This window comes from Mytilus trossulus, chromosome 3 (assembly GCF_036588685.1).
Source record: "Mytilus trossulus isolate FHL-02 chromosome 3, PNRI_Mtr1.1.1.hap1, whole genome shotgun sequence".
NCBI classification, from domain to species: domain Eukaryota; kingdom Metazoa; phylum Mollusca; class Bivalvia; order Mytilida; family Mytilidae; genus Mytilus; species Mytilus trossulus.
Window position 1 is genome coordinate 87,877,610 of NC_086375.1, and position 25,678 is coordinate 87,903,287.

Sequence of the window (25,678 nt, forward strand, 5' to 3'; positions counted from 1 at the left end):
GTTAGCGTTTAATCACTGCTCTAACGTAGTCCAGTGGTGTAAAAGTACAACATACGAAAAAACTGTGCAAATCAGTTGCAAAAAACTTGACTTATTTGATTGAAAATAAGCGCAAACTTAAAGACAAAGTGCATACCAAGGTGAACTACAAACATGGTTCAAAACTTCATTTGAGTCTACGTAAGAGATCCTTTATTTTCGTACTCAAATAAATATATATGAGTTCATTTAGTCTCTGCTAAATTGGGTGATATCAGCATACTTTACAAATTTGTGATTTTGATTATATTAACATACGATAAAAACTTCTAATTTTGCTGACAGCAACGTAAGTTCAATGACATCTTTATGGAAACTTGTGTGATGATCTGGATTTTTAATGATCGAACATCTATTTATATTTTATTGTTGTCCAAATAGAATCTGATAGTTAACTTAAAAAAAACCTGATACATATAGGACGGGATAATGCTTTTCTAGAAACCATTATTTGCTCATGTAGTAGTCAGAAGAATGAATGCCAAATTATACAATTTACAAAACTTCACTATAGTAACTACATCACTTAATTCCAGAGTGATGCTGATTGTCTCTCCGGTGTTTTTGATAACAGTTTCCATGGCCTGCTTTGAAGGAATAGTTGCTTACTCTTATTACAACACGTTGGGATGCGACCCTTTAAAATCAAAACAAATTACAAATCCTAACCAGGTAAGGTCAAATCAACAACTATAATACTTTTTTTTCTGATTTTTGTTTTGAACTATTGAAATGTATTGTCTAATATAGAAAGGCAACAGTAGTATACCGCTGTTCAAATAATGCTCTAAACCTCATGAAATTGAGAATTTTAATGGACATGAAAGACCTAACAATTCATTTACAACTTGTCAATACTGTTTTGGTTACACTGATGGAGGAAAACGATAAGTATTATCGCTTAAAAAAGCACCACAAGTAACACCGTTACACACTGCATAATAAAAAGTTGTCTGTCCTTTGCCGGGTCTTTGTTCATGTATCAATTGAGAGAAATATTTGCCCAAGATGTGCTTAGATGTTGACAGTTTCTACTCGACATGACAACTGTCAACGGATAGTATTTTCTAAAAGTTAACAAATCGGTCGGCATCTTTTACACAATAAATCGGTACCCGCTATTCAGTGTATGAATGCGATTTAAACACTAGAATAATGTAAAATCATCGTTTTATTATCAGTATCATTTATATGTGTTTGTGACCACTATGCTGATAACCCAATACCCAATTAGTAAAATTTAAAAAACACAACAAAAATTAACTCCACAGAAAATGTAAATTGGAAAGTCCCCAAACTAATGGCAAAAGAAAAAGCTGACACAGATCAAAGGAGTGATAAAAAAAACCCGTCATGTATTACCTCATGTAAATAATGGTGGATCACACCCGTTTCCGTAGCTAGCCAAACCTTTCGATCATTTATATGACAGTCTATTTGCAGTTAAGTGATTTACAGCGATCAACCTAACCTATATTTATGTAGTTTTGGAGCATATGTTCTTAAGGGGACATTTCCAGGTCATAGATAATCAAAACCATGGTTGTTAACATGTTTAATTGTCACCCAAGGAATGCCAGTACTATTGATGGCTTCATTTTACTATTTTGTAGATAAACCCGTATATGTTTAATGGGGTTCTAGGGATGTAATAATAAGATATGGCGTAATTTAACTCTTTTGTAGATAATTCCATACATGGTAATGGATATCTTCAATAGGGTTCCAGGAATGCCCGGATTATGTATGGCTTCATTATTTAGCGCATCACTGAGGTAAATAACAAAATCGATTATACAAGAAATACACACAGTGGGTGTTGACAAACATCTTCTGAAATATAAGGAAAGCACAATACGTAAGACAAACAACGATTGTGGTTGTTTTATGTTATCTAAACCGATGCTGAAATATCTTTAATAATGAAAATGCATATCATTTAAATTATATTCGCTCTCGTCGATATACGAGGTTTACTTTAATATGCATTGAGCAATAAATGATTAACATAATCTCCATGAAATTTATTTTTACAATTATGTTTTCGTTTCTTGTATAAGACATTGATATATAAATTCCTGAAGATATCGCTTATTCACATTAATGAATCAATTACAGTAGTGCTTTCATTTTACAACATACTATACTTTACATGTAAATATATAATATAATTGTATGATAATAAAAATATAGAATTAATAAAAATCAGAAACAAAATCACAAAACATAAATTGAAGGCAGAACACCTTAGCGATCTTACATCGTTACATAGCTTAAGTCCACGTGTTAAATAGTGGTCTAATTGACAATAACACCATGTCTCCTTACTTAACATAGACTCTCAGCAAAATCAGCAGTGCGTTTACTCTCCTATTTGTTGTGTTCTCCTCTGTAGTCTATTCCAGGAACGATCACAACAATACATACAGAGACACATTTCTATAACTATATATTCTGAAACCTAAAGGAATCATTGCATGAAACCTAAGTTATGTATAACATGTGAAAAAGAGAATTATTAACAATTTTCAATATTTCTATATCTATATTAAAGGGTTAGGTTTGCTTATGCAGCGAGACAATCATTACGTACCTTCCTCAAACCCAACAGACACATAATATGTCTGTTAGATTTAGTCTCTCCTTGATTAACAAAATGCTTTATCATCTATTTCTAAATTTTAGTACATTATCATCAGGTCTCAGCAGTTTATCAGCTCTGTTTTGGCAGGATATAGTTAAACCTCATACGAAACCAATGTCTGAATTTAAGGCAACCATTATTTCTAAAGTTGCAGGTAATTTATTGTATTTATACATCTAATCGTAACAACGATTTCGTTTACATCACTTAATTGTTGTTATACTAATCTGTATTTGTTATTTGGCTTGCCCATAGCATTTTACTCAATGACATAACATGTGATACTTAATTATTTACATATAAGAATTAGAAGATGTGATATGATTGCCAATGAAATAATTCTCCACCTGAGACAAGATGATATAGAAGAGTATATTATAACATGTATAAATGCCTATTGCATTTTCTTCTGTTTTACTTGGAAAATATTATTTCACAAATACAATCTATTTATGTTTGAACTCTAATTAAAAAGGATACGACTTATTAAGTTTTGTTGGTTCTTGTGAAACAACTTGGATCACTTCTAAACATTGTAGAATCTCTGATATTGATATGATGATAACAAATGCATGCATTTAATGGATAACTTTTATTTCAGTAATAGTATTTGGTTTTGTTGCAATTTCTATGGCTCTGCTGGTTTCTATTATTGGAGGTACTTTGACTCAGGTAGGGAACAAACGACACATTTATCTTTACCAGTTGTGTGTATGTGTGTGTATGTGATTGGATGTGCGTAAAAATGCTATGATTTGACTGTTTTAATTCAAACAGCACATGCGTTATATACAAAAAAATGCACATTATTTAGAGAACGACTCACTTAAACACATTAAAATAACCTAATACTAAGGATCACTTACATAAAATTGCAATAATGCATAATTTAAGACCAAATATCCTACTTATAATCTGATGTAGAGTAGTTGTCGTTTGTTTATGTAATTTATGTGTATGTTGTTTCTCGTTTGGTGTATATATTAGACCGTTGGTTTGTCCGTTTGAATGGTTTTACGCTAGTTATTTGTGGGCCCTTTTTAGCTTTTTGTTCAGTGTGAGTCGACTCCATGTTGAAGGCCGTAAATTAACCAATTTTCATATATTTATTATAAGCATGTTCTGCTGACGATAATATGATAACACGAAATACATCAATGGATGAAAGTATAAGTCACAGATTAATAATGTATATATTCGTGAGTCTTGTAGAAACCAATAAGATAAAGTAAAAACAATAGATTGTACAATGAATAGAGAAATGATGTCTTTATGGTTGGCCCTTCTATCAATTTTCTTCATATAATTATATCCTTTTGGTTTCCTATGCACTCCAACATCGTAGTTACTGATAAATCTTATGTATACAAAACGCGTAATATATGATAAGAAAATGGAGAACTGAAATGGACAATATGTCAAAAAGACAGCAGCCTTTATAAGCATGGTATCTTTCAGGAGGTGTTAAAGTTATAAATGGTGTCAACGAATATACTGTGTTTGTAACTGTAAAAGATGCCACAATTTGTGTATCAATGATTAAATACTTACTTTTTCATCGCAATATTACATTGACATTTGGTAAAACGTTAACCCTTGATCGGGTGAAATTTAAAAACTTATTTCACGGTATTTGAAAAGGTTGATGCAACGTTTTCTTGGTGAATTTTAAAGAACTACTAATAAACATTGGAATTTATTTTCAGATAGGAGGTACTATATTAGCTATTGTTGGAGGTCCATTGACTGGATTGTTTCTTCTTGGTTGTTTCTGTCCATGGGCTAATGCTAAGGTTAGTGAAATCAGAAGAATGCTTTTTATGCATGTTATGACCGAATATTTATGAATAATTATTGCTAATATAGATAACGCCTATTTATAATCAATTAGGAATAAAATTTTAATGTTAAATTATTAGTTTTGAACCTTTAAAAAAGGTTTAACATGTATTCCTAACTCATACCATATTAAACGACGTGGTTGCGTTAATGCTTAGATATATAATTGTCATATTGGGATCACAACTTATCATTTCAAATAAAGAGTCGGTTTAAATCTGCGATCATGATTGGGTACTTGTTGTTATTGGGTATTAAAACAATATGATAATATTAGTTACATAGTGTGCTATTGGGTGACCTAATACAATATATATGAGGACATTAAAGGCCATATGGGAGAGAAGTGTGGTGTGGACGAACATGAAATGCCAACAATTTTAACATATCAGCTTTAGTTGAAACCTTTTAGGTTTTTCCGCAACATCGTGGTGTTTTTACAAATGGACGTAACCCCGTTGTTAACCGTGTATTGAAATAAATCCCCGCTTACTAACCACTTATTTTTAAAATATACACGAGTTCTACGCGGTTGCGTTTGACCAACCATATACCTAGAAATTAATGTATAAGAAGTAAGATAAGAATTATTATCATGTCTTTAATGTTTGCATACAAGGATTGACAATACTCCGTTTTACTCTCGTGTCAGTAAGTAATACAGTGAAACTTTAGCCTCCAGAAAGGTGTGTATTAATCAACCATAACCAGAGGATCCTGCAAGGTCTTTAAAGCAGAAAGTAGATTGTAAAGATCCTTACAAGCAAAGCGTGTTTTAATCATATTGATGTGAAACAAATATTTCGATGATATTGGTCATGATATTTTGCATGGTATTTTATATATAGCTTGACACGCAGGTATATGGACACTATTGAATTTCAAATAAGCAAAAGTACTGTTTTTATTACTGAGGATTTTTTTATTTTTTTTCGTTGCTGCAGGGTGCAATTATTGGTACATTATCTGGAATAGCTCTCATTACGTGGATAATAACAGGCCAGTACACGTCACCAAACGTACGACAGGCAGTGCCATTACCATCAGCACCTGTTGATCAGTGTTACCTACCTCTAGGGAATATATCAGCAATGTACAACATGACATCACCAGTCTCCATGCCTTATTATGTAGAATCTGATATATTAACTACAGACATTCCTCAAACAGATAATATACCGTACGTATAGGTTTTTGTTTGGAAGAACTATAGAACAATTTAGAAGAGATAAAACTGAAAAGGACGAGATTCACATATCAATAATTATCTTTGAACGCACTTATATAATTTGTTTTGAATGAATTTAACTTGAAATGCAACGTTCCTTTATTGCTTTATTAATAACAGAACCGGTATGACAAATTGAAAACAATGTAAACGATTTCACGAGATGGTTCAAAAGAATACACTAAAAAGAAGTACGACAGACATCAATCAACGATAATCATTCCATTTAAGACTTCGGATATGTGGCAATTTACTAACCAGAAAACAAAAGAACTGTAAATATCAGTTCGAGATGACTTGATTGATCGGCACGAAGTATAAACGTAAAATAAAAAACTGGATCTGCTTAAAACTTAAACTACAGATATGATAGCACCCGCTGTCACTCGACATGAAAGCTTTTGCGAAGCTTTTACAACCTCACAAACCTCACAATATAATCATTTCTTTTAAGCGTAGATCGAACAGATTTATTGTAAAGATTTCATATACTGACTGCAAAAAGGAAATGAAATAGACTAAGATTTAGTGTTCATAACTTAAGGATATATGTAGAATGCTTCGTAGAATTCTGCATTGGCATAGCTTTTTCTGATCCATCGCTGTTTTATTATTTAGATAATTGGTTTATGTTGGGATGTTCTTTTTAAACATTGGAAAGATTTAATTATGCTTATATTCGATAACGTACCCCTGGTTTTGTCATCAATATATAGTTTCGTGCAATTAACTACTAAGTGTTATAGTAATTCATACGTTAATATTTTCTGTAATGATATGTTGTAGAACTTGTATTGTAGGAGTGGTATAGATTATTTTTACTCGATTGCCTATCCATGGTTTGGAGTGATTGGTATATTTACTGTAATGATTGTTGGTAGTATAATTAGCTTTCTGACAGGTAAAGCAATGTTCTGTCCTTATTGTAAGACATTTAAAAAGATGCACTGTACAATCGGAAAAGAACAAATGAACTTCATTAAAAAGTAAAATCACAAATATACTGAACTTAGAGGAAAATTAATTCGGGAAGTCCATAATCACATGGCAAAATCAAATAACAAAACGTATCAAAAACGAATGGACAAGAACTGTCATATTCCTGACTTGGTACAGGCATTTTCAAATGTAGAAAATGGTGTTACAAGAGGGACGAAAGATACCAAAGGGACAGTCAAACTCATAAATCTAAAACAAACTGACAACGCCATGGCTAAAAATGAAAAAGACAAACAGAAAAAAACAATAGAACACATGACACACCATAGAAAACTAAAGAATAAGCAACACGAACCCCACCGAAAACTAGGGGTGATCTCAGGTGCTCCGGAAGGGTAAGCAGATCCTGCTCCACATGTGGCACCCGTCGTGTTGCTTATGTAATTACAAATCCGGTAAACAGTCTAATTCGGTAGGTCACATTCATGAAAGGGGATTGTAGTTACGACGTAAGGAAAATATCCGATATCATTTGTGAAACGGTTATTCCATAACGGTCAACCAACTGTTAAAAAAAGAGGGACGAAAGATACCAAAGGGACAGTCAAACTCATAAATCTAAAACAAACTGACAACGCCATGGCTAAAAATGAAAAAGACAAACAGAAAAACAATATTACACATGACACAACATAGAACACTAAAGAATAAACAACACGAACCCCACCAAAAACTAGGGGTGATCTCAGGTGCTCCGGAAGGGTAAGCAGATCCTGCTCCACATGCGGCACCCGTCGTGTTGCTTATGTGATTACAAATCCGGTAAATAGTCTAATTCGGTAGGTCAAATTCATGAAAGGGAAGGGGATTGTAGTTACGACGTAAGGAACATATCCTATATCATTTGGTCAATGTGATGAGTACCATGCAAGATCAACAGAAAACATGTACGCATCCGACGATCCCGAATTTGTAATACTAGTTTTAGTTATCCTAGTTTTAGTTTAAAATACGATTTAGAATTTCAAATAAAAACATAAAATATAGATGTTAAAAAGGTCATGTATAAACGGGCTAGCATTTTCTGCTTCACCAGACACTGCAAGTGGATAACCATGAAAATTCATGCGTGTTAGAATCTGAAGTGAGATTTTCTGTCTTGGCAATAAAAAGAATAAACACTAAGCGAACAAACACACGTTGGATAACTAAAACTAGTATTACAAATTCGGGATCGTCGGATGCGTACATGTTTTCTGTTGATCTTGCATGGTACTCATCACATTGACCAAAACAGATAAGAATCCTCTTATCGACAGTGTGATGAGCAATGGAAGACTTGCAGGACAAACCAAACATATAGCGGTTGTCTGTGATACACACTGTCCATAACAGTAACATGTAATAAACAAGTTTCGAGTTCGGTGCATTTCCGTCAAAAACGTTGGTTTTAGTGATCATCATTTGTGGGTTTAGGGGCATTGTCACTTCCGTTCCAATGTTGGGCGAGTTGTTGGAAAACAATTATGCTATATTACACGAATTATTTGACAATCAGCACTGCTGTTATCAGGGAATTGTGATTAAGTACTTACGGAACAAACATTATTTCTAGTGTATCCATCATTAAGACGCTTGATGCACGTTAATAGAGCAAGGATATAGGCACCTCTATCAGGTAAACAACGTCATAAAGACGCGCATAATTGACGATATTTTTCAGTTGAAGGACAAACTCTTAATGGTCTATTTATTGTTCCCATGTAAGTATACGTATCAGAGATAACTTCTGCAGAAGTAACTACTTGTTTAGGAAATTACATTTAAAATTGTAAGTTAGCAAACCATATGTTTATTCTTATTGTCAGAACAATTCCATTACTTAATCTTTAGATGTAAACTATTTTAACTACATTCTCATGTTTTAAATTTATTTCTTGTAGGTTATACAAAGCCAGAAGAATCAAATCCATTGTATTTAATATCGGCGGTGGATGAATTCTTTTTCTTTTTGCCAAAATCTGTTAAAAAAGTTATGAAATTTGGATACATTTATAAAAAAACAGAGGTAAGAATAATCAATGTACTAGTTTGATATATTTTATTTTCAAACTACCAAATATGTACATGCAAGTTGTTTTTTTCGATTGTTGATAAAGTCTAACCGTTTGACTTTGTCAATGTTTTTGAACTTATTTGTGCGCATGACATGATAATTATGTATGTTTTGTTTTACTTGTTGTTATGTTGGTTTTAACAGCTCTTCAGAGCTGATGTTTGTACTTGCAATGCGTATCCCGACTCTAAATAAAGCTTTATGTCTTATATATGTACCCTTTTTCAACGTACCTTGTAATTCGATTAATTTTGTAAATACCTTGTTTTATGATTTAGCATCATAGTCATATTTCATTTAATTAACCATTTTCTTTTCTAATTTTTGATTATCATAGAGAAATGGTAAAATGTTTTATATAACATGACAGGATTTTGAATGACACATGTTACAACCGTCAAACATACAAAAAAGAGGCATTCAATTTTAATACGACTATTGATAAACAGTTCAATTAGATTTTATATGGTTTGTCTTATCTTACTTTTTTACCGATTACATTTTGTATAAATATGTACCAAAACAGAATGGGTGGTAGAATATGCAAGGCTCATAAAGAAGTAAATAATAATAGTTATAGTACAAAATGTAACAAATAATATAAAACGTGTTTCAGTTAAATAAAGGACTCTATTCAAATAACCCTGGCCTTTTTAGTTTGATGATTATATACTACTGTACATTAACGAAACCAATCTTTTTGGACCAGATGTGCATTTCGGCAAAATATGTCGTCTAAGTGATGCTCGAGGCCGAAATGTTTGAAAATACAATTATTCCTTAAAAAACGTTGGAAAGAGAAAAAACAAACAAGTGTAACAAAATCCGTAGGTATCTTATATGTTCTCCAAACCGAGTGAGACGAAAAGTATGGACCTGGTAAACCGTCTCCAGTTTAATACGGCATAGTTAGGTTGCATTTCAATTTTCATACTTAGGTTACAATTTGATTTTCAATTCAATATTTTATTTAAGTCTCATCCTTCAATAATATAGGGTTATTGCATGAATATTGGGGAATATTGTCCCGAGTAGAATTTTATATTGCACGAGCTTGCGAGTGTAATATATGTTCTAAAGTTATTGTATAGCAATATAATTTTGAAAGTAAAAATTGGTTTAAACTAAGATTTTGTCATTGATGACGTCATGAATTATGAAGATTTACTGCACTAGTGCAATATTACAATTTATTGCACCCTAACTTATAGGCCTTCTGTGGGAAATATTGTATTGCTATACAATAAACGTGCTTATACCACGTGATTCATCCTACAAGTAGGGTTTTGATTTTATTGATTTAGCAATGCTCATTTGTTGTATGTTAGTTATCGTCAATCATTACTAAATGTGATTTTTTTTCATTGTAACATTATTTAATTTTAGCGGAGGCTGTGTTTACTTGTTAAATTTCATTACCAATTATACTGACTTTATGTAAATATTCAAATTGAACTTTTTGTATTATTGTTCTGTGATTCTGCTGTCGTTTCAGATACACGAAGAGAAAAATGAAAATTCGCTTCAAGGACATACGTCAGCTTTGATTAGGAATTCGATGAATAAACATGATTTAAATAATGTGAATACAGCTTTATTGACAGAAAATAGTACTTATCATATGCATAGAACTTCAGACAGAACGAATGGAAACATACCTTTGATTTCTATAGAATGTGATCGACATGAAGGATAGGATTAGATCAAATTTGTTAATAAATACATATCGTGATGTCAGTTTGAAATAATGAATTATTTGATAAATATGTGGCACCCTCCACTATCCCACAAGTCATGGTTAACTGACTTCAATATTTTGGTATTGCTTACATGTTCAAGTTATTGATAATGATCTTTTACGGACGACCACACATCACATATAAATGATGTGAATACAGCTTTATTGAAAGAAAGTAGAACTAATCGTAGACATTCAGGCAGAAAAAATGTGATCGACACGAAGGATAGGCTTAGATATATACATTACATAATGTCAGTTTGAAATAATGAATTATTTGATTATTTGATAAATATTTGACACCCTTCACCTTCCCCTAAGTCATGGTTAACTGACTTCAAAAGTTTGGTAAAGCTTATATGTTAAAATTATTGATAATGATAGTTTAAAGGGGGGAACAAAGCATTGTGAGTCATTGGACCTTACATTGGTACGCTTTGTATGAACAATGAACCATCTCATATGAAGATTAATCGACTCCTTAAACCGTACTCTGTTTTTTGCTTGGAAACTTTTTCATAGTTTTGTTGTTACAATTTATGCCTGTTTCAATTTGAGGCAGTATTTTTTGTAATGCGAATGTTGTTCTATCCCTTTCGATGGAGAATTTGTGGCTCTGCCTCTTCAGTCCATTGACTTTTAAATTTTCTGCATATTACGCATTTTAAAGGTTTGCTATTTAGTTCTCAACAACTTAATTTTACAGTTGAAACATACCAACGTATTGCTGTGTCAACCTTTTTGTTGTAGTTTTGCTTAATTGTAAGACGTTTGAAGCCACAAAAAGCAAATGTGTTAGACAAAAATTAAAACAAAATATGCTATCGAACAGAGACCGACTACTGAATGCCATTTGATTCCTGAAGATTTTAATACTTTTCAAGTTGAGAATTCAAGTGCCAACTTCTTTGATCTTCCTGGAAACAAATAAGTGGATACCTTGTGTATAGGTACTTTTGTTATCACCAGAAATGCATTGAAATAACAGCCCTATTATGGACAAATGCACACCGTACTACGAAACAAATCAGCTCATTATAGTTGTCAAAACTTCTTAAGGAAGGTCAGGTATTCTTGTTTCTATAACAGCGAGAGGAACATTCAACCATTACATTATTTTATTTTTTTTTTGATATTTTTTCCTATCAACTTTTATATGTCAACGTAAATAATTTAATTTGACTCGGTAATCTCGTAGAGGGCGTGGCTTCGATTCTCCATCGGTTCAAACCGAAGACTTTACACTATTGGTATTTTCTACTTGTCTGCACACCATGTGCTTTAGAGAAAAAAAGCAAAGAGTTGTCAAACTATCAGGATACTGTGTCTGGGTAGGATGGTATGTGTTTCTGGTGAATGGCACGTTAAACCCAGACTCAGTACGTCGGTATGGTATAAATATAAAAAAGAAGATGTGGTATGATTGCCAATGAAACAACTCTCCACAAGAGACTACGTGACACAGAAATTAACAACTAAAAGTCACTGCGCGGCCTTCAACAATGAGCAATACCCATATAAAGCCGGTTTCATATATATTGCCATATCACATGAACAAGGTGTATTGATTATATTCATGTGATGTTTGCCACTGGACGTAAAACGCCCATTATAATTTATTCTTGTTACTAATTTAGGGGTGCTAATACATGTAGTGCTGGGTTTTTAAAATTGTACGTTTCACTTCTATGGCATGTGGTATAAATATCTTTATGACGAAGTTAGAGTACAGGCAACACTGGTTTAACCCCTAGTGCCTGTACATAGTCGGCTACCTGCATCTGTTGTTTACTAATATCTTTATTAGCATGTCATCTTTCTCAAATGTGTTGTTCTACCGTCAAACATATTGATTATACCTCAGTCTATAATAAATATTTATTATTCACACTGCATGTGTATTTTTTAAAATAAAATACATGGGCTTTAAAGTTTATCAGTATCAGTATATAACTTTTATGGGCAGATTTTCCAAGTTGGATATTCTTTTTGTCTTTTTGTTTTTTTAGCCAAAGTGTCAGTGATTCCTATATTTTCATTGGCCGAACAAATGGTACTTTTTTTGCCGTAAACAGAGAGTGTATCTCTTAATTATAATATGAAATAGGTCAATTAAATATACTAGTACCGTTATAAACTACTAACCAATCCCATTGTCAAGAATTATTATGAAATTGTTTTCTAAATATTTGAATTCGGACTTAAAATCCTTGTTAACCACACTCGATTGATTTGATTGTGTATTTTTTTTCTTTTTTTGTCTGAGTCGGATTTTTTTTTGCGCTTTCTAAGAACTTATTTATTAGATTTTTCCACGCTGTCAACCAAATTATTTTTTTACAATATTTAACAATATATGGTATGGGGGAAATCAGGATTCAGAATATTTATTTTTGTCACCTGCTTGACCAATTTATTTTTAGCATAAAATTGGGGATCAGCATATATTTTTTAAGAAAAAAACATATCCCCTTTTAAAGTTAAATGGTTATCCCCTTAGACATATTGACGAATCTGACTAGGTTTGAAAGTAGTACGTAACACGCACATCCTCATTTCTTTAGATAGTGGAATGTTATTTTTCAATGGTCTGTGTTTTGCCTACCGAAAACCCCCAAAATATCATAAAACACAAATGAAAGTTAGATGTGTAATTTAAGTCTAATGCAAAGGGTCACGGTTTCAGTTCTAAAGTCAGTAATTCCAAAAGTGTGTAATACTTAAACTGGGTCCCCGTTTCAGAAAAACTTTCAGTTGGTAGTTGCAATCAGAACACCTATACTATAACTGTTAATGAATTGCCCTAAAATCCATTCATATTGGAAGAATATACCAACTAATATATTTAATTTAGAACTTCATTATATAACCTTGAAACTTGGGTCATCAGTAAATTAAAATCAGCAAAGTAATAGATAAGTATTAATACATCCAGTGATGGTCCCCATCATTACGAATTGTGAATGAGTTTGAATATATCAATTTGATAATTTATTACGTTAACTTAATTTATTCAGCGTTATTCTGTAATGTAGACTTTGCATATATATGTACTAGACTTACACACATGTACTAGACTCGCATGCAAGTACAAGAGACCAAACCTGTGATCTGATGTTCAATGAACAAATCTAGTTGAAGGTATGTGTATTGTTGTTATTTTAACTTGATTTCATTTGACAAAAAAGATACACTTTTTAGTGAAATGTAAGAATAAATTTTCTTAAACAATAATGTATTTATGTAGTCGTAAGACCATCTTTTTGATATTCGTTATTTTCTTTCCTACGTAATTTTGTTGCGGGCATTGCAATAGATAACATTGCAAATTAATTTAATGCCAGCGTTCCTTTTTTTTAGCTGTAAATCTTTAAAGTTTTCTATGCTTGCAAAATAAGCATTCTTGGTTTTCAATGATGAATCATTTACTCAGCGTTCTAATTTCATAAACCCGAATAAGGGTGGATTAATGCGACGTATATTATAATAGTTGAGTGAAAAAAACCGGCAAAACATAGGACTTATATAGTTTTATTGAATATCCAAACTGGTAAACCTTAACAAAATTTTAATATTGAAAATACCAAAAAAATGTTGATGCCTTCATTATATTCAAGGCTCTCAAAATAATAGGGGCTAATTGGAATAAGGTATTTCTTCTGTATTTAGCTTTGAAAAAACACCGTTTTACTACTCAGATTTAAATGTTTAAATTATGTTCCGAATGCTGTTCCAAATGCATTATAATTGAATCTTGAATCCTGCATAATTTTTTCAAGAATTTACCGTTTTCCTATAAGAGGAAACTATTTATTTTTAATGGTGACTGTTTACTCTGTCTTAATTTATCACTGACATACAAACGATGATGTTATAAAGAAGCAAGCGTGTCAGATTAAAGGGGTGATAATATACACCAAACTCAATATTTTGAAATGTTTACAGAAGTCGTTATCAATGAGATAGCAATCTTCAATGAGATAGATGAGTAAATAGAAACAATCGTCTGACTTAGAATACATTCATCTAATTTATTCAGTAATCAGTTGTATGCAAATAAAAATAGTGGCATTAAATAAACTTAAGACACTTAATAGAATACATTATATACATTAACATTGTTTAACAAACTGAAAGTTCATATATCAGGATAGTATTTGGGATAACGTTTTCATGCCTGATTTTGATTAGCTGAAGAAGAAAGAAGTAATTGTTGATGTTGACAGTACACTTACACTATCATGCTCCCAACTTTGTTTTTTAATAAGAGAGCTCTATCACGCTTTCAGCTATATGCGTGTGATTTTTTTTTAAATAAAAGAGAGTGCTCGTTCACGCTGTGGTTTTATATACAATGCAATTCTGACTTTTACTTACGTCTTACCTTATGAAAACAATTACAACAAGTAATCCTGTGTTAGGATGCTAACACAAAAGTCACCAAAACGGACCACAAATCGTTTGTTCTGCGGTATCAATGATGCCAAATTACCTATGTGTAAAGTTTCATTAAATCGAATGGATTTTTATATTTTAACATTTTTGCCGTTTCCATGGTTACGGCGGCCATTTTGGTAATTTTGAAGTCAAAAGTAATGTCCACATATGGTAGGCAACATTTGTTTTAAGTTTCATCAATTTTGAAGCATTTTGAAATTTTTGGACATTTTTGCTGTTTCCATGGCAACGGCGGCCATTTTGAAAATTCCAAACTCAAAAGTTTAGTCTACATACATTAGGCAATATTTGCTATAAGTTTCAATAATTTTGAAGCATTTTGAAGTTTTTCATATTTTTGCTGTTTCAAAAGTCATGTACGTTCGTACATCAAAGTTTACATTTAAAAGTATATAATTGTCTCGAATAAACAGCTGTCATGGATGCAAACAGCTATTGGAGAAACAATTATTTCAATAAAAATATAAATCTTTGTAAGATCTAGTTCAAATATTTATAGATTTTCACTTGCTTTCCATCACGATATAATTAACGAGACGTTTTTTCAAACACAACCAAATCACCCACCATGGCAGCATTTTGTCCAATCACAGAAAGGATTTTCGAGCATGCTTATTCTGTTGCCATAGTTAAGCGTCCTTAAGTTCAAAGGGCACAAACCGAAACTATACCGACTACGTCGGAAAAACACATTTTTTTTTATAATTCAATCAGATTACTATACAGATATGAGAGACGATAACAAGTATAACATATATATCAATAAATACTAAACATGGTCGAAGAAACTATATCATGGCATATTTATTTATTATTTACAATATAAAACTGCGCAACGCCTTTTTCAGAATAAAATTACAGGTTTCGGACAGTTTCTAATAATATCTAGATCAGAAAATTTCTGACGTTCTAATATCCATCAATTTCGAGGGATTTAAAAGTAAAAAGAATTTGTCTAAGGTCATTAGAAGCGGGACAATGTTAAACACTAGTTACATGATAATCATCTTCAACTGAATTAAAACAATTAAAACAACAGATCTCTTAAAGTGGCAAATGTGCATCCACATTAATAAACATGTTTATGGGAAAAAAATCCTTGAAGCCCCAAATCATGACTATAAATTCAACAATCGGACTAACAAGTGAACCAATTATTATTTATAGACATCATATGAAATGCAACCAATAACTTTACACTAAGCGATGACGAGTCACAACGCTCTATTTTCTGACATAGCAATAGGTTTTGCACCAATACGTAAGTTAAGAATTTCATTCTAAACTGCTGGTAGCAGTATTGCTTTTGTAATAAAGTATTATTATACATAGCTAATTCATTTATGAAAATATTAAATAACAGAAGAGGAAGTGAACAACCCTGTTGCGAACCAAAGTTTAAAGTAAACACATGAGTGTTCAAACTATTATAAAACCCTTTCATCAAAAAAGGTAATAGCCATACACATTTTTACATCTACCCAGTGATGTGAGTGTCCTGTTAGTCTATCCTACGCCTTCTTAAAATTAAGACATGCGCAAAAGTCTAATCTTCGTGGTTTCATTACGAACATGTACTAAACTTGTAATTGAAGATGTTTGAGCTATTGGACTCCTTCCCTTCCGGGTGTCATTTTGATCATTACGAAGAGAAATGATCTTTAACTCACTGACACAGCCCTATGTTTAATATGTTACAATATAATTTATTTAAAACTTGAACCGAAGCAATATCCCGGTAATGTGAGGCGTATTTTTTTATTACATGTATCTGACATGTTAGTTTTTAGTCCACATCTCTTTTGAAACAACAAGTTAACAACATATGTAAAATATAACACGGCTCTGTTTCCATAAACCATCGACTGATCTAAACCGAGTACTTAGAATAGATATTTATAGCGCTGTCAGTATAATGAATACCACAAAATGCTGGAACATACATACATGTATATACGTGGTAATCTGTAACACCGAGCAGTTGATTTCACTATCGTGTATTACTTTTCACGCTTAGAAAGCAAAGCTTCTTCTTTCAAGTAATGAGCATTAAGGGCAAACGATACAGTTACAGGGGAGGTAATGACGTTGCTAACGTAAAATGTTATTTTCGCGACGTCAAACTGTGACATATCGGGAAAAGATGCATTTTTAGACTGATTTTTATCATTCAAACTGATTTAATTTGAAAACGAGTTCATGGACCCCTATTTTTTAAGACAGCAGTTTGTTTCATTTTGCAGGGAGATTATGTGACCCAAATTTTATAAAACTGTAAATAGAGGATTTTTTTTTAATTTTGATAAATATGCATAAAAAAATGACGTATTTTCCTCAATTCATGAACATTTGATAAATATGAGATATTTCTGAATAAAAAATGCATAATTTTTTAGGAGACTTATAAAATACAAAAATTACCGATTATTTAACAAAAAACAATTTGTGTTTATCTTTTATAACAAAAAAGTTTTCATTCATTCGAAAAAGAAATTACGGCCATAAATCTGAATTTTGAGCAAATATACAAAATTTCGACCTCATTTTACTCAAAAAGTAGCATATGAAGGTATATTTTTAAGTACATAATTGATTTAATCAGATAAAAAATAGCCTACATGCAAATTTTCACGAACTTGTAAATACAGGATCAAAACTGTATCGTATGCCCTTAAATTGTGGCATTTACAGTAATTTATATATTTCGTTTTCATCATGTTTCTGATATCAAGTAATGACAAGGACAAATTCATTACATGAGACGAAGAAAAAGTAACACTTTCAATTAATATTTTCGTCAATCCAAAGGACAAAATACATTAGAAAAAAAATTAGTCAAAGGGCAGCTTTTTGTTCATATTAACTTTTTATAAATTTCTTTATTTATTTCAGGAATTGAAATTCTACGAATTATAAGAGGACGTATGTTGATAACATAGGAAAAGATTTGATCACTGAACAACAGCGCCATGGCATACCGGTCGTTTTACTTGGCAGACTATATTATATTTGCCATTACCATCGTGCTCTCAGTCGGAATTGGCCTCTATCATGCATTTGCCGGTGGAAAACAAAAAACGACATCCGAGTTTCACCTTGGAAACCGTAAGATGGCAATCATTCCGGTCGCCATTTCATTGTTAGTGTCGTTTGAATCATCAATCATGATGCTTGGAGTTCCAGCAGAAACATACGTGTTTGGGATTCAGAATATAATGGGCAATTTTGGATGGTTTGTTGCAAATCTGCTCGCAATTAAAATAATGGTACCGTTGATACATCCCCTGAAGATTACTAGTGCTTATGAGGTTAGGTATATTTTGATTAGAACTCTTCGTATATATCTTCATCATTTCTTTTATTCAATATTCATTATGTCACATCAATTCTCGGACTTATCTCAAAGCCTACTTGTACATGTAAAACATCACGACAATTATATAAGCAATAAGCTATGTTTTGGTGTTTAAAGGAAGATGTGTTATGAATGACAACGAGACAACACGTTGAACTTTTAACCAGAGACCAAAGGACATGGACCAATTCATGATTTGAAGCCTTGTATGGTTTTAGATACTGATACGTACATTTACATGCATGTAGGATGTACCTTATTCTTATATGATAAATTCGAATAGATCACTAAGTCAAATTCTTTGATTCACCGTGTTTCAGGAACTAGTATACTCAAAGGTCAACCGAGTTCCGATGTTATCCACACAAAGTAATTCTAATTGTTTTTTTTTAGTTATATTAATCGTTTTATATATATAACTACAAATGAATAATTATAACTTATATTTAATTTTGTATAATTTTAGTATTTGGAATTACGATTTAATTCCCATGCTGTGAGAATGCTTGGTACAATTCTTGGAATGCTGAATTATGTAAGTCATACAGTGTACTATATCACTAACGGAAAGCTGAATACTAAAATTTATGATAAAAGGGATGATTTTTCATTTCCTATCGTTAATTATCCGTTTTTAGATGGTGACGTTCCCTTGTCACCATCTTACGGTGTTTATATATCTCAACTTGTACGATTCGCTCGTGTTTGTAACAATGTTTTAGATTTTAACGAGAGAAATTTATGTATTACTGAAAAATTATTACACCAGGGTTTTCGATATCACAAACTAGTCAAAACTTTTACTAAATTTTATCATCGGTATAAAAACATCATTCGTAAATATAGCTCAACATGCAGACTTTTTATACGTTCAGGTATTTCACATCCAATTTTTTATGGAAATATTCTTTATAAAGCACAAAGGTGTCAGTATTCACCTCAGAAACTTACAAAACCTTTAAATAGACTGATAAAGAAGGGATATAATTACGATACTGTTGTCAAGTCATTAAAGATTGCATATTTTGGCGTTAATATTGAGTCACTGATAAGGTCTTTGCGTCGGAACTAAAGACATTTATTCTAAAAACAGTTGTTGGCATGACACGGGTTATGTTCTTCTCATATATGTTATGATGGTATGATACTAAACCCCTAACGGGAAGGATTGTGCCTGATGTTCATATGATGAAATCATAATCTCTCAGTCAGTTTAATTGAAGTCTGGAGCTGGCATGTCAGTTAACTGCTAGTAGTCTGTTGTTATTTATGTATTATTGTCATTTTGTTTATTTTCTTTGGTTGCATCTTCTGACATCAGACTCGGACTTCTCTTGAACTGAATTTTAATGTGCGTATTGTCAGCGTTTATTTTTCTACATTGGTTAGAGGTATAGGGGGAGGGTTGAGATCTCACAAACATGTTTAACCCCGCCGCATTTTTGCGCCTGTCCCAAGTCAGGAGCCTCTGGCCTTTGTTAGTCTTGTATTATTTTTTTATTAGTTTCTTGTGTACAATTTGGAAATTAGTATGGCGTTCATTATCACTGAACTAGTATATATTTGTTTAGGGGCCAGCTGAAGGACGCCTCCGGGTGCGGGAATTTCTCGCTACATTAAAGACCTGTTGGTGACCTTCTGCTGTTGTTTTTTTACTTGGTCGGGTTGTTGTCTCTTTGACACATTCCCCATTTCCATTCTCAATTTTACTGTTTGTAAATATTACTGAGGACATTTTCATAAAACCGTTTTGTTTGTAGACATTAAATTGGTCACCAGTAAGGTTAAAGAGTTAAGAAGTATCAAATTTCAAATTCTGAACTCAGAATCAAATGATGCTTTTCTTCAGCCTTTTAAATTCAAGATCATTATTTTCATATATATATCTATAATACTAAAATTACGAGGTCCAATTTGTCAGCCGTCATCACGTAAAAACGACAAATTCAAGAATTCAACTTTATATATAACTAATATCGGACAATAGTGTTGATTAAAAATTACACCACTCCAGACTTTTGTTTTCCACATAATTAATATTGCCAATAATTATCAAGTTCCGGGTCGAATCCGATACCGATACCAATATTATAATATATATCACCTGTTACCTATTACCTTATCTGTACGTTCCGCATCTGACAGGCGCACCACCAAAAGTAATATTTAGGATGCTACATATATTAGACGGGTCATAATCACAGGGTTGACAATACTAAATTTAATCATTGTCAATTTGTTCACTATTGTAGTATTTAAATTAGTAAGACTTTCTAAGATGACCATACGAATACTAAAAATCTGTCAGGCGTAGTTTTCAATATGTTAGCGGGCATGACGTAAAACAGCGAATCAAAGAGTTCAACTGTATTAATTTTATAACTTATGTAGGACAATGCTGTTGATTAAAAAAATACTCCATTCAAGGACCTTTTGATTTCCAAATAGTTAATATTACCATTAATTGATAAGTTCCAGGTCGACAGGTTCAAGCAGAAAGATTTTGAAAGCAGAGAAAATCAGCATGACTTTATCTGATGACAATACCAATACTACAATAAGACTTACGCATGGTTATATACTTTATTTCAGTCACGGACCCGCGATTTCACGGGTGTGTTCTAGTATAATATAAATCTACACTTATGAAATCTGCGGAAATTATTGAACTTTATTGATTGATTGATTAATGATTGTTGGTTGCTTCTTAATTTTGTAGTAAATATATGTAAATATATGGACGCTTAGGGCGATTAGACTTTGTGATTGGGATTAAATGTCTGTTGGGACTGGAGATGGGTACGTGACTCTGCAAAATTATACAAGCAATTAGACAACAAATTAACGTAAATAGATAGAATTGATTTGTCGCCCGTTGAACAGAGAATTATTTAGTTTGAAACCTAAGGGGAAAAATGTAAAACAACTTAATTTGCCCTTTCAAAACTCGAGTAAAAATAAAATCAAATTTCACATAATGTAGTCAAATAACCATGGCACCAGACTGCTTTTGTTTTGTTTAATAAAATCCTAATTTTTCTTCTGTACGTCAACTTTAAGTATACCGGTATGTTTGATTGACTAAATGTGCGCTCATCAGTAATACAACTTTGTATTTGATAAGGTTATGTAAATAGAAACAACAAAGCTTTCTCAACATATTTTGTTGCATCTTGACTACATACAGTGTAAAAATATGGGCGAGGAACTGCATAACTTCCACATTATAATTAATGCTTTCATTACACGTATAACGTAATTGTGAACATGCGTGTAATTTTATATTTCTTGATCTTCTGAATTTTCATTAAAAAAAATGTACAACTTAGAATAAAGATTTCCAAAATTCTCATTTTTGTTGACCAAAATGGCCCTTTTCCTCGGAGTTCAGTATTATTTTTTTGTATGTTATATCGATCTGTAAACCATAATGCACGAAATTAAGAATTAATCAAACTTTAAACTACAGAAAGAATCACTCAATATGATTGAAATTTAATTTGTATAAAAAAAAACCTTCAAAAGCATTTTAAATCTCAAAGTGAAAAAAGATTTTAATTAAGTATTTAACATTTAATTAAACGTATTGGTTTGTTAAGTTGAAAATCCAATTAAAACAACGGTTTTGTTTGCTGTTTCTTTGTTCTTAAGATACTTTGCAAACAGACAATTTTCAAATTGCCATCATGTCAATGAAAGATTTTTTTTATAAATTTCTATGTGCTTTCCTTACTAGAATCCTGGTTTTGCTATGCTTCCTCTAAATGAAATCGGTTTACCCGCATATTATTCGAGAGAAAAAAGTAAATGCTATCGTATTTGTTTGTAGGCTTTGTATATGGGTATTGTACTGTTTGGACCAGCAATTGCATTAGAAGCGGGTTTGTATACAATTAATGTAGATATCAATTTTACCTGTAGCTAGAAGTTTTTCACGCAACAATGAACATACTATATGGATATTTTATAACTTCTCTTCCCAGCTTTGGACATACCTGATTATTTAATTGCCAATCCTGTAATATAAAAATCAGAAAATTTGGTATATTTTTGCAAGGAAAGACAACTTTCAACAAGAAACCAAACAAAGACTATAGCTACCACAAACACTGGCATCTGACTTGTGTCAGATTGAAATATTTTGAAGGCGCTCAAGTGCTTTTCATTAAATGCAGATATTGCACAGCTATAATCGTTTGATCATGCTCATTATATAAGAACCATTTCAGTGCAACACTGGTTAGGTCCCTTACAATTCGTGGACACAATTTCATTTTTACACTTATTCAACATTTGCATTATGTCAATTTTTTTGATCAATTTATGACTTTTAAACAGCGGTACACTACTGCTGCCTTTATTTGTATAAGCAGTTAAGTTTTATTGCTTCACATCTTAGATACTTAGTCTTCCACATGCATGAGGATCATTTTAAAATGTATGAATATACACTTGCAAGAGCTTCCCAATGTTCACTTTGGCCACTAATAGGAACAAAACATTAAATCTAAAAAATCTCTAATCATTTCAGTGTCAGAGAATCTTCACAATGATCTGTTGTTGCTAGGTTTATTCTTTACATAGTTATACACTTTAAAATGAAGAGTATGATAAATGTGAAAGAAATGTAACCAATTATTGAAGTGCTTACAGACTATGTTATTTAACAAGAATGGCGATGAATTCAGCTGTGTCATCAAGACAATATATGAGGGATTTTATTTCGCAATTTTTGGTTCCATGTTGAAAGCATCATTTTGACTTCAAGATGGAAAACAAAAATACAAGGGCTGTGCATATTTTGCTTTTGTTTCGTGGATACCTCATATTCTTTGCGTGTATGTAACTTTTTTACAGGGCAAATATCACTATACATATACACATGTCCCTGACAGAACCGTACTACATTTGAACTCGATTGATGCTATTCTGTTTCATTTTTAGTAATGGGTTTCCCTCAGTTTGCTTCAATCATCATAGTTGCAATAGCTGCTGTAATATATACTTCTATGGTGAGTATCATAAATATATGTATATATATATACTTCTATGGTATGTATTTAACATTTGAGGATGTATATATACTATTATGGTATGTAGTTAACATTTGATGATGTATATATACTTCTATGGGAAGAATCAAATATGTATATATACTTATTTGGTAAACATAAAAATGTTATGGATATATACACTAGTATGCTTCTATCAAAAGTAACAAACACAACATTTTATGGATGTGTTATTTTATAGGTTAAATTCTAGTATAATATATACACTTGCGAAATGATGGGAACGATCGAAATTACTGAAAAACTGGTGTTTTTCATTTTTTTACCATGGCATTGTCAGTTTCTCTAAGTTTGCGAGTTTTTAAATGTCTCCTTAGCATCCTCAACCACTGTTCACTATATATGATAACAAGTAACACTAAAATGTTGTAAACAATGTTTTAATGTTCTCATTAAGTGGAATCATTTTTGTTATAAAGTATTTTGTAAATACATGTTGTGCCTCTTTCCTCGTTTTGTCTGATAATGACCATCATTATTCCGACAAATGAAGCTGAAGTTGATAACAGGCGTCTGTAATGGACGTAAATTTAGTAAAAAAATGATGCGGCTTTATATTGTATAATTTTAAAAGGTTGGTCTTCTTGATTATTGTTCTTGCATTTATCACAACAAAAGTTTATAAGAGAATGACCGATAAAAAAGATAATGAAATTCTTAAGGCATTGTTCTGATTCAATGTGTTTGTTTATTTTTATTTATATATTTTTTTGTTGTTGCTATTTTGACACAGTATGTTTTGTTCTACAATGTAATTTCTCTTAGTGTTATTGCGGGTGTTATTATCAGGAGCTCGTCAATGGATTCAGTTCAGCTTTCATTTTCATAGTTATGCTTCTCTATAATGTTTCGATACATTTTTGTTTTTATTTGACATTTAAGATCATTTATGTTTTGTTATTATATATCTGGTTTTGTGTTAAGTCAGGATTCTACTCCGTCAAAATATATCCCCATTACGCCATTCACAATTTAAAATCGTAAAACGGAAGCCATTATAGGAATGACGCGCTGTCTATTTAGCTCTTGTAAACCGATAAATGTATCCAAATAGCGCTATTACGATCTCTAAATACCAGTTGTATTTTCTTCTATCTATCGAGCATCATTTTTAGTAATTTTCTGCATTTATAACTATAGAGTTATAGGGAAAAATTGTTATTCGAACACACCTGAACTGTTTTAACGACTTAATAAAAAGTATTTCATTTGACCCATATTTTTTCTAATTTCTTTTGTTAAATATCAACTAGGTTTCCGCCTGGGTTGTTTGAAATTTTGAAGGTCTTAGTCATACTTTTAACTATATATAAGTTTTGCATTTCCAAAAAAAGGTATGGACTGTTTCGTTTCATAAGTAAACGCCAGCTTTGCTTTTCTGTGTGAATTTGTTTGATAACTTTCAATACTTTTTTCAGTAGTATTTTTTTTCGCATTTGTATTTCCGTTTCATCATTATGAGTTTAATGATATAAAATACCAATGAGATAAAGCTCTTTCCCCCTAAAAAAATTAGAGACTTCCAAACAAAAATGTAACATATAACATTTAAACTAAAAAGTTATAACGATTGTAGACGAAGAAGGTCATGTTCGTCCCTTCTTGATTAGAATGACACGCGATACCTTTAATATTTTTGATCTCTCCAATGAAGTTAATAATTTCTATTAGATACAAGTAATTTGATAATCGTGACTACACCTATGTAAACAGCGAATATATTCCATATATTAATGCTTCATTTAAAACATATTACGATGTTTACTCCCACACCATGACGTTGCACAGTTTTTGAGTTCCGTTTAAGTCCTGTAATATCTAAATTGTATAATGGTACAGTATAACAAATTACTTTTAATAACTAAGTATCTAGTAATTACAAATCGGTTAGTATCGAGCAATCACATCAGTTAACATACTATTAGATAGCTATCATGTTCGTATATCAAATGTTATGACGGATGATATGATCATACATACGAAAGCATGCTTATAAAACTAACCGTGTTATACAAATCAAAACAAGAGAACTGCGTTATAATAAATGTATCAGTTCTAATTATTAGCGCTTATCCTACTCCTACTATATGCGATCCTATTACAAATTACATTGATCGCGTCTCGAATACCTGTGATGTCAGAATATCCGTTTTAAATTGCTTCTCTCCTTACGGGCGTGTTCTCAATTTTATAACTCAATCAAGCCAGTAGAATCTTACCCAGGAACACCTGTAGTACATTCATGTTTAG

General features: G+C 31.8%; 1 protein-coding gene across 1 annotated transcript in view; it reads left to right on the forward strand.

Annotated features, from left to right (window-relative positions):
* Positions 1-25,678, forward strand: part of LOC134711126 (uncharacterized) — a 56,321-nt gene that overhangs the window by 9,635 nt on the left and 21,008 nt on the right. Inside the window, exons 9-21 of the mRNA XM_063571569.1 lie at positions 576-711; positions 1,726-1,814; positions 2,725-2,837; positions 3,285-3,355; positions 4,390-4,476; positions 5,467-5,702; positions 6,551-6,651; positions 8,633-8,757; positions 10,301-10,415; positions 17,960-18,309; positions 18,823-18,891; positions 22,186-22,237; positions 23,301-23,368. Of these exons, the coding sequence (XP_063427639.1) occupies positions 576-711; positions 1,726-1,814; positions 2,725-2,837; positions 3,285-3,355; positions 4,390-4,476; positions 5,467-5,702; positions 6,551-6,651; positions 8,633-8,757; positions 10,301-10,415; positions 17,960-18,309; positions 18,823-18,891; positions 22,186-22,237; positions 23,301-23,368 (1,612 nt within the window). The remainder of the gene's footprint in view (positions 1-575; positions 712-1,725; positions 1,815-2,724; positions 2,838-3,284; positions 3,356-4,389; positions 4,477-5,466; positions 5,703-6,550; positions 6,652-8,632; positions 8,758-10,300; positions 10,416-17,959; positions 18,310-18,822; positions 18,892-22,185; positions 22,238-23,300; positions 23,369-25,678) is intronic.